This window comes from the organism of the source record quoted next, unplaced genomic scaffold, assembly GCF_019419815.1.
Source record: "Pyrus x bretschneideri cultivar Hongxiangsu unplaced genomic scaffold, Pyrus_bretschneideri_v1 Contig32, whole genome shotgun sequence".
Taxonomy (NCBI): domain Eukaryota; kingdom Viridiplantae; phylum Streptophyta; class Magnoliopsida; order Rosales; family Rosaceae; genus Pyrus; species Pyrus x bretschneideri.
This window is the reverse complement of record NW_025999635.1, coordinates 5,208,464-5,219,434: the sequence shown is the minus strand read 5'-3', so window position 1 is coordinate 5,219,434 and position 10,971 is coordinate 5,208,464. Positions and strand designations below refer to the sequence as shown.

At 39.7% G+C, this 10,971-nt stretch overlaps 2 protein-coding genes across 2 annotated transcripts; both read left to right on the top strand.

Moving 5' to 3' along the window:
• The first annotated feature begins 464 nt into the window (after positions 1 to 464).
• Positions 465 to 2,452, top strand: LOC103932669. Its single transcript, XM_009342303.3, has 4 exons — positions 465 to 612; positions 944 to 1,148; positions 1,585 to 1,670; positions 2,116 to 2,452. The coding sequence occupies exons 1-4, from the start codon at positions 487 to 489 to the stop codon at positions 2,248 to 2,250; spliced, it is 552 nt and encodes a 183-aa protein (XP_009340578.3). The 5' UTR covers positions 465 to 486; the 3' UTR covers positions 2,251 to 2,452.
• A 2,806-nt stretch (positions 2,453 to 5,258) lies between these two features.
• LOC103932671 (BAG family molecular chaperone regulator 7) lies at positions 5,259 to 7,954 on the top strand. Its single transcript, XM_009342310.3, has 3 exons — positions 5,259 to 6,054; positions 6,496 to 6,786; positions 7,429 to 7,954. The coding sequence occupies exons 1-3, from the start codon at positions 5,359 to 5,361 to the stop codon at positions 7,663 to 7,665; spliced, it is 1,224 nt and encodes a 407-aa protein (XP_009340585.2). The 5' UTR covers positions 5,259 to 5,358; the 3' UTR covers positions 7,666 to 7,954.
• Positions 7,955 to 10,971: the final 3,017 nt, after the last annotated feature.

Here is a 10,971-nt window from a genome sequence, read left to right as displayed (position 1 = left end):
CTAAATGTTGTAGTGTAAATTCATGAGAAGTGGAAAATTATGGTCTGTCCAAATCATCCTCCGCAACTGAAGGAAGCATGCATGCGTCCTTGTCTAATTATTTTTTTAATTCTTTACATTTGGTCATAATCCCGATTAAACTAGTTAACTTTAAACCGATTAAGTTGTGGCTTAATTCTCTCATGCATGTCCGGAGTCCATGAACATATATATATGTTTCTCTCAAAGCCTCAAAGTATAGCATATCTAATATATCTAGGAGTTACGGTTTCACTTTCCTTGGTGAGGGTTTAGGGTTAGGTCTTTATCTTGGGGCCCTTGTTTTAATTTCTAGTAAAATAGACAAGTCATGCAACCCACCACAACCTTCTTCTTTCTTCTTGCATAAGTCTCATCACTCACTCACTGTCTCTCCATCTTGTCACAACAAATCGAAATATCCTTATATAGTTGCTGCTGCTTCTTCTCCATCTCAAGATCGTCGTCATGTCGAGTATCATATATTCTGTTTTCTCGATCTTTCTTCTGTTTCTTTCCATGCATGAATGCCAGGCTCGCGATATCGTGCTTGTCCCTAAGGGTGTTGGAGCAACATTCCAACCTTCCAGCAAGGTTTGTTATTCTTGTGTTTCAATTAATAGGGGTCGTTTGAAAATAATTTCATTTTTAATTAGTTTTCACTTTGTTTGAAAACTGAAAACTTGTTTGGTAATGAAAACCAGAAATTGCAAATTACTTTTGTGAGTTCTCAAAAATTTGGCTTGAAATTGGTTCTGTTTTCAAATATTTGAAAAACTGAAACAGTTGTTTGCTGCAGTGAGTGCAATCACTAAACTAAAAACTAAAAATTGAAACTAAAATGGTTATCAAACGAGCTCTTAATATTTCCGCTAAGTTTATCTATGAAAGTTCATAAACTAATGCATGCACTGTTAAATTTCAGGGTTTGTTACTTGTGGAAAAGTTTAAAACACTTGGAATGGATTCCAGTAAAGGATTCGTTACGAAGGAAGATGATGAAGTTGAAAAGGTTCATGGTGGAGCAATCACTAGTACGACTACTCAAGACACAAATGAAACAAAGGACTCAAAGACTCCTCCTCCTCCTGTAAATGAAGTGAAGTACAATAGCAGAGGACAAAAATCAGGTGTTGTACCAGCTACTAAGCCTCTTGTTTCAGTTTCTTGGCCTGCACCGCGCAAGATTAATCGTGCCAAGAACCATGGAAAAACTAATCCCGGGATTTACTCAGATTATTCGAGACCAAGAACACGTCCTCCATCCCATAACTGAGCTTAAATTCTTTATGTAGTAACATTTTTTTTCCTTCTTCATCTATAAATATGAATATATCTTTATCTTTCATAAGAATATACATAAAGAAGGCGCTTAAAGTATCCTTGGAGTATACGATCTCTATATCTCCAAGGACTACTTTGTATCTAAATAGTACTCAGATCCAATTGAACATATTAATTATTCCTTGCTGAGATCTCCAGTTTTAATTGTAAACCTAGATATTAAGTATTAACTAATCAATGTATTATATATGATCGGTCGTCTTCTTGTCATTTCATTGATAGGGATGGAACATGCCGGAAGTGAGATTCTAGAGTCTCTTGGTCACATGGTGGGCTTGCTTAGAGCAACAAGTCCTACTACTAAAAAGGTAATCAAATTCACATAGGGGTCTAATCACTCCTTGAGTTGATCTTCATTTTCTAGCTAGATGGGACCTCATTAGGACCAATCTTTTTCAATATGTCGAAACCTTGAGTTGATCTTGTTTGTATGCCTGAATTGTTGAATATGCGAGTTGGAACAAATAAATTGGATGTCGATACTGGTAGTTGCAATGTTGAGGTTTTACTGTAAAATAAATTGGTTATATGAGGAGTAATTCAAATCCTTATAAGCACATGCAAAGTCTCTTAGTTATCCAATGTGAGATTCACACTCTCAACAACTATCTTATGGATGAAACCCACAGGAAAAATGATAGGAATAATTAAACCGTCGGCGAGATTTAAAAAATCAAAGTTCTATATAAGAGGATTAGTTGAGAATGTTAATAATTGATCAACGTGTTTCGTATGCATATGTTGTATGTGTAGGAAGCAAGGAGGAGAGCTCTATCTGGTAAAGAAGCAGTAAATTACAACACTGATGACAAAGTAGACGATAATGTGGTGCATACAGATTACAACCCACCACATTCGACACCACCCATTCACAACAGAAAAACTTGATTACGACCGATGTGATCTAGGGTTTATACAAGTAGAGCTATGGGCCTATGGCTACAAGTATATCTAGTGCAAACATATATCATACATAGAGACAACCATTTGGTTGCTAATCTGCTGTTATGTTTTCTCATATCAAAGGGTTCATCAGAGACTTCATCGGTTGTATTAATACAAAAGTAAGGACACTACCATATATCAATCAGGATAAATAAATATCAGAAGAATCAAGTAATTATCATCCACAACGCAAATTAAAGGAAGAAACGATTGGTTAATACGGCATAATTTCAATTGATATCCAGAAGGTAGGATGCACCACCAAAGCAGAAATAAAGAAACAAATGAAAAGGCTAATTAAGTAGGAGTAAGAAAATTCCCATATTGCTGTGATCCACATTGAAACAGAAAACCTCCAGGAGACAACCCCGCCACGACGGCAGAAACCATCCCAAGCAACCACCCTATCACCACCGCCCCACACATCATCCTCACCCCAACACCTCCGTTACTCCCACCACTCTTCCTCTCTCCTTCTGACGCCGATGATGAAGATCTCTTCACATCAACTAACTTAGCAACTACTCCTCCATCAGTCTCTTCCTTCTCCTCCACGATCACTTGACTACGATTCTCACGACCAAACAAAACCACCGGCAGTTCCTTGTACTCTTCTTCTTGTACGTCTTCCTTTTCTTCATAACATCCTTCTAGGTCTTGGTACCGATGCGGGGATGACAACCCATCGACTCCATCGTCTGCAGTGGCATCGCCGTCGTCATTCAAGCACGACTCGGTACAAGAACACGTCGAACCGACATCTTCATGATCATCACGCACGTGTTCACAATCCATGCCGGAAGAGGTTAATCCCAAACTGTCTACCCACTCGGAAAGTATCTTCCCGAGTTCCTTGAGCCTCCGGGACATGTGTTCCAAGTGCTTGGGCTTCGACGGGCTAGACGCTTTCTCCGCCGACAGCATTTTCTCGAGAAAACTCAGCCTTTGCGCCATATCTAGGAAGTGATGAAGTTGGCATTCTGCCGCCAACTCTTCCGGTGGAAGAGCTAACACGCTTTCGAGATACGACTCCAGTTCTTTCAGTTTCTTCCGCAAAATTCTGTATGTCTTCGTCATCGTTGGTCTTCTGTGTGATCTGGGAGGGTTGTGGTTGTAATGGGAGAGGGTGGCGGTTTCCTTGAAAGCGATTTGGGTTTTGGTTGGGATTATATCGTGGGATGTGGCGGTTGAGGTTTTGGAGAAATTTTTAATTGTGATTCGAACATAAGTGGTACATCACGTATTTTAATAGAAGTAGTGGGAAATTTTATTTTTTAAGTTATTAATTTTTTAACATATATATTTCACGATTTGTATAATGACACGTAGTATACTACTTCATACACCAGTCACATTAAAAAATCTCTTGAGGTTTTGGGTAATGACCCACGTAGTGTTTACCTATTTGCACTAGCCCCCAACCCCACGTCCTTATTTGACTACTTCTCCTTTTGCATTGACAGTTATACCTTTTTAAGTTTTTCCCCAAGCATTACAATTCAGCGATACTCTTCATTTACAAAAAGAAATTTATGTTTGTGAAATTTTGACACTAATTTATTATATTGACTTATAGTGTGGGTTAGGGCTAGTTTATTGATGTAAAAATTGTTTTTAATGTGCTTTAAGAATAATCAGTTATAAAATAAAACAGATAAACGTTTAATAACTTGTATTTTCAAAAATGTTGTAAGTATGAAAAAAGGTTGAAGTGTTTACTAAATTAATGTAAAAAGTGATATAATGTATTAATGACAAAAATGAACATGGTAATGAGAGTAATGATGACAACTGCGGTGGAGGTAGCGATAGGCGGTGGGGTGATGGTAGCGGCAATGGTAAGGGTGTGTTGGTAGCGTCAATAGTGGTTTGTGGTGGTTGAGGATGTAGAGGTAACAATTGTGGTAGGGCAACAATAGCCGTGGCAGTAAAAGTGGTGGTGGCAATAGTGGTGGTGTAAGGTTAATGTTTGTAGTAATAGATGGTGGCGATTACTTTGTTTAACAAGGAATAAAATGTATGTAAAAGGATAATAATGTCATTTTCTAAAAATTAGTTCCACCCGCTGTTCTCCCTTCTCTTTGGGCTTTTGCACTTAAAGGATAATAATGGCAAGGTACTGTTTCGATCTAAATAAAACTGTCTTAAAGCCCGGCCCAACTCTAAACCGGATCCAGTGCAAAAGTGTCACGTACGGCGCCGAAAGCCTCATCACGTGGGGTCAGAAACCGCACATGCCCACCTACAGTATTCGCCCACTCAAAGTCTGAAACCGACCCACGGAGCCAACAGTTCCCAGATTCTCATGTCCCCGTAAATTCGACATCTTACCATGCCCATTTACGTCCATTCATCACACTCCATTACGCGGCGAGTCCTCCTTTATAAATGAGGATCTTGATAGGATTCTTTTTGTGAGAATCTTAAAAATTTTTCAATTATATTCATTCATTGTAAATTATGCAGTTAGAAATATAAATAATATCTTATGAAAATTGATTGTAGGATAATAAACAGAAATGATTGAAGGATCCTGAGATCCTCACAAAACAAAATCCGAAAAAGATCTCATCTTCCTTTCTTTCAATCCAAGGGAGATTTTTCAATGTGACCGGCATACAAGATAGTACATCATGTCTCACTATACAAGATAGTACATCATGTCTCACTTTCAATCCAAGGGAGATTTTTCAATGTGACCGGCATACTTAATAATTTAAAAAATAAAAATTTCCACCGTTTACATAAAAATATGTGATCTACCATCCGTATTCTCGTCACATTAAAAATTTCACTATTCCAAGTCACCATATCCTCACACCAGCTGTTCTCGAACACGCGAAATTCCAGTTATACCCTTCCCATTATCCTCTTCCCTTTTCAGTTTTTACCCATACCTCGGACTCCTCATGAATTTGTCGCCTTCCTCTTTTCCTCATCTTTTAATCTGCGTCCCTCAACATCCACAGATCACAATCACATAGCAGATTGCGTCCAACTCGTTCGCTCCGACTCAGTGATTTTAGTACCGAGTTTACTCAATCGAACACTATGAGCTGGCTCAGGAGGATCGAGCTCATTGAGCCCTACTACCGCCCGCCGCCGCCGTCGGCGGTTATTCTCCGGGAGACCTCCATTTTCGCCGCTCCCAAAACCCTGCATTGCCCTTTCCCTTCGTTTTTCGAGGAGGTTGAGGAGGATTACGAGCTCGGATACGCGCTGGAGCTGTTGAGTCCGACCCCGATCAAAACGCCGTCGCTTCTTTCCTACGGGATGATTCGGCGAGTCGAGAGGCTCGGGGGTGAGCTGTTCCTGCAGAGCCTGAGCGACCGAGTCAGTGAGCTCGAGTCGCGGTTCGATCGGCTGGCGATGGTGAAATTGGGCGGGGATCGGAAGTACACTTGGACGGCGGAGATCAAGGGGCCGGAGAAGCACGGGCTCGAGCGGAAGTACAAGTTGACGACGGATATTAAGGAGGGGAAGCATAAGAACAAGGCGGCAGAGGAGGCGACTGCGAAGAAGTACAAATGGACGGCTGAGATTGAAGGGAAGGGAGAGATCTCGCGGAAGTACTCGTTCACAGCGTCGAATGGCGGTGATAGTGACAGTAGCGACACCAAGGAGAAGGAGAAGAAGAAGAAGACGAAGGGCAAGAATGGAAGCAAGAAGGAAAAGAAGGAAGAGAGTGACACGCGTCTGGTGGAGATTGAAGAGCTTGTTGATCATGGGGCTGTCGTTCTACGACAGGTAATTTGAAATTACACTTTAATCCATGCTTGAGCTGAATTTCTTACAGAAAAGTTTGATTTTTAATTTATTTTGTTCCATAAATTTCATCCTTTGAGCTTAAACATAGTTTAGCCGGTGGATTACTAGTAGTAATGTGAGATTACATTTTAAACCAGGGATTAGTTCTTGAGGTGATTCAGTTGAATTTACATCGATATCGATATTCAATTGTTTATCTTGGTTCAGTGGAATACCATGTTTAGTTTGGTTTAGTTGATTGGCAATGCTAATGTGAACTCACATTGCGAAACCCCGGATTTGTTCATGAGTTGATTCAGTTAAAATTACATTGATTTGATTTGATTAGCTTGTTTAAGAGAAACTTCAAAGTTTTAATTACAAATGGTTTAATGTTGTATTCCCGAATTGCTCTAGTATAATGAGGTGTTGTATTTGTAGGCTTTTGCAAAGAGAGCTGGAGGCAGCAGAAATGTGAAGGGCAAGAGGAAGGAGTTGTCTCCTCAAGATGCAGCAATGATGATACAGATGACTTTCAGAGCTTATCTGATCCGCAGATCACAGGCTCTTAGGGCCCTTCGGGATCTCGCTGTTGCCAAGTCCAAGTTGAAGGAGCTCAGGGCACTGTTTAATAACTTCTCTTACCGCCGCCGTGTTGCCCATGATGCAGCAGAGCGTCAGAGGTTCACTGAAAGAATCATCGTCCTCCTCCTCACTGTTGATGCCATTGAGGTAACTTTGGTGACATTTGTTTTGAATTTATATTTGTGACGCTCATGTTCGTGTATGATTCTCATAACTTGAATGTAAAATCGCTAGGCATTGTTGATACGTGTTGTGGGCATACAAACTCGTAATTTTAAACTAAATTTCGTTCTTGCTTGAATTTTGAAAGTAATGAAAATTTATCATATCAGGTTGATCCCTATTGCCACCACTTCTTTGAGAACTTCATTCAGTAATTGAACTTTTATTTGGTCCAAAGGAGTGTATCAATGTCGGTCGGTTCCTTAATACTAAATGCTGCCCTACAATAATCAAGGAAGGCATTACCTGACATGAAACTGATCTACAATATGTTCTCTTAAACGACGTCAATTGATTTTTACTCTAAATACGAGAACAAAGTGTTACGAAACATCCTTTGATCTTCAGATGAAAATAGATCATCAATTTCCGGAAGAGAGTACTATAGTTGACAGATCATGTTTCATGTTTTGCACAAATATGCACATTTGCACAGAAAGCTAAGAAAATTCTAATTTCGCTGACTGGCACACTAGGTTCCTTGTTTTCCCTTATTTTACTACCATGTCAAAGCAATCATAAAGTTAATGAATTAGCGGGTTTTTTGACAATTTGCATTGTATTTAGGGTGCTGATGTGATGGTGCGTTCAGCAAAGAGGTCAATGGTGGATGAACTTGAAGCGATGCTTGATGTGGTTGACCCTCAGCCTGCTGGTGCTGGAAAATCACTTTCCATGAAGAGGAGGACCTTCGATATGCCAGATGGTGTCATTCAGAGGGAAATCGCTGAAGGTGTGGCACAGGTTGTCCAAATGCTTGAACGCGAAGAGAACAGTTCTAATACCTTTGAGGCATGCTTGTGAGCGTATGGTAATACCACCGATCACCGCCATTTAGTGGTTTTTTCTTGTTGTAGCTCTTGCTAGAGATATGTAGCCTAGCTGGGGAGTTTGAAGGGCTTGCTTCTTCTCATGAGTATCAAGTTAAAACCTGCATGATATTCTCCCAGTAGCAAGATGGTAGTCTGGTTTGTCTGCATTGTGCTTAGACTTGTATCGTCAAATCGCTGCGTTATATATTCAGTTTTCTAAGTCTAGATAATCCTTGTTTTGTGAACTACCTTTAATAACATGTTTGACAGAGCTTTGAACATATTCTTGCATGAAGTCTTTCCTTTTGCTCAACTTATTTTTATCATTGATATGTGGAAATCAGTCCGTAGGTTGAGAGAAATTTTTTATTGTAACGGGAACACGAGTGGTACACCACAGATTTTTGTGCAAGTGATGAGAAATTTTATTTTTTAAGTTACTAATTTTTTAACACTCATATCCCACCATTTCTACAGTGACATGTGTGTGCCATTTTGTGTGCCTGTCACACTGAAAAATCTGTCGTATGTTGGAGCTTTCCTCACCCGCACATTTTTTAACACGTGTGAACGGTTGTGATTAACTAAATCTCGACCTAGTAGCATTTCAGAATAGTCGAATCTAAAGGCCTCCCAGTACGACTGGAGAGAAACGATTTTGAAGAAATATACTACGTGTGCTCCAAAGAATTACGTAGGGTGGCCAATGGCCATGGGGTTAAGATAAGCGCCGTCGGCAGAGAAATCGGGCTGTGATTCCGAATTCCTTCTGCTCCATGTAAAGCATAAGACCTCACACAATAAAGCATAACAACAAAGTGTCAGGAAGTATCTGTTGATCGATCTTCGGAGGAAAAAGGATCGTCACTTTCCGGAATGGAGTACTAAACGTCTTGACAACCATGTTTTACACAAGTATGCACATTCGCATAAACGGTAAGAAATTTAGGGTTTCACTGATTGACAAGTTAGAGCATATCTAATTTGTTGGGTAAGGGCTGGAGGCTAGAGGTGCAGTCTGGCTTCTCAAAACGATGATAATATTGCCTGCAGCCAGTATTGTTTCGGCTCTAGTGGTGAAGGGCTAGAGGCTAAGATTCTAAATGGTGAGTGAGACCCACGATGTACATCACTTGGGCTGGCGCTAGTTTGGCCTCACAAGGTGCCTAGGCTTCAATTTGACTAGGCAAATTTGTTGGGTTATAAGTTGTTTGTCAAAATTGGGGCAAGACTATCAGTTTGCTTAGGCCACAAGGCTCACATTAGGTTCCTTGTTTCTAATTTTATTTTACTAGCATGAAAAAACAACCATAAAGTTATTTGACAATTTGCATTGTATTAGGGTGCTCATGTAACGGTGCTCTCGGCAAAGAGGTCGACGTTTTTGATCCCCAGCCCGCTGGAAAATTAATCGCTATCCATGACGAAGAGAACCTTCGACATGCGGTCTCATTCAGAGGGAAATTGCTGAAGGTGTACGTAACACAGCTGCACAGGTTGTCCAAGCTTGACCGCGAAGAGAACAGTTCTAATACTTTTGACGCATGCTTGCCCAAATGTAAGTACTATCCTTTAATTTACGTCTCTTCACATGATAAGAGAGCGAGTATCGCGGGCACCAGTATCACCCTATCACGCAAGAAAAGAGGAAGAGTTTCATAAACTCATTGCACGTGAGTTTCTCGCCTTAGTTTGGGACCTTTGAGGGTACAGACAGGCATGCATGACCAAGCTAAAAGCATGTAGCGTAGAACACCACATTTGGATTGTTCCAATGGAATTCGGTGGTTTTGGTTTGGAATAAGATGGAAGTTTGAATTTTGTAGAGGAAATTAAATACGTGTGCTCCACATTGTGCACGGTAGGCAAGGTATGGAGCTAAGCCCCCAGTTTAGGCCTATAACTTTGACCCAACTTTGTCTCCAAATTCAAAAACGCTACCAATCTCATGAAGAAAACGGTGTCATAAACTCGTAGGCATTGACAGATGAGTCCGTGTTTTTTATACAATGATATATTGGTCGTGAACTCGTCATTTTCGACGTTTTAACATAAAATTCTTAACTTATAAGTAAAGAAAAATACATTCAGACAAAAAAATTTGGAGTTAGCATGGAAAATAAAACAACTTCACAAGGATAAAGTCGAGAATTGAAATTAACGTGAAGTCAAACTTTTGAGCACTTTACAAACTAGCTATTCGTATAATGATATTTCTCTTCTCAATATTGAAAGAGAATGGTCCTTACGTCGAATCCACCGCCCTTTTTGACCCAGAAACATTCGAGTATTTTGTAGTGTTGTACCTGTCCAAAGATGTTCCATTAATACTCATAAAAGGAAGCTTTAGATTGCAAATGACCTCGCCACATATTATACCAACCTTTTCTTGGAAAGCAATCGCCATGCCAATGTTGTAAACCAAACCCATTCATCAAAGTAACAAGACCAACCCTATTATTTTGATAGGGTGCAATTACTTGGATGTCACTCAACTGAAAGTAGATTATATTGTTAGGGTTTGTGAGGGTTATGTTGAGGGTTAGGTTGTAGGAGAGAGTATGGTTGACTTTGGTGTAATTGAATTGGCTAACGTCAGCACCAACGACGGTGAATTCAGAGAATTTGTTCAACTTCGAATGACTTCTATTCATTGCAAGAACAAACATACAAGTAAACAACACAAACAGAAACAACAGCACGCCACCGCCAAATTCGGGGACTTTGTACAACTCCGTATGCCTTCTACTCATCACAAGAACAAACATACCAGCAAACAACACGAACAGAAATAGCTGCACGCCACCACCGGTATTCTCGATGTCTGGGCTTTCAGTTTTAGACATGGCTAAGAAATTGTTAGTGAATGGAAGAAAGGTCACAAAAAGTTCTTGGGTTTAGGGTTTGTATGTACAATCTTAGGGTTTATATGGAAGAAAACCTACTTAAAAGAGAAATGAAATATATATTAACATGTCTGTTATTCTTCTAAATGATATGACCCAGTTTATCGACACACTCTAGCTCAAAAAGTGATGTTTCAAGCTTTTTTTTAATACTATCACATATTCTTAGAAAAACGTAACAGTGTTCATAAAAGTCTTTTTCCTAATTTAACCGTAACAGTGTTCATAAAAGTCTTTTTCCTAATTTAACCGTAGTGTCGATAGGAAGACTTTTCCCATGATCGTTCATGAAGAACATGGGCTCAGCAGAACATTTTAATATTTTTTTTAATATTTTTAGTTTGAATTTCTGAAAACCTAGCCTCTTGCGTGTTCACATTTCACAGTATCTC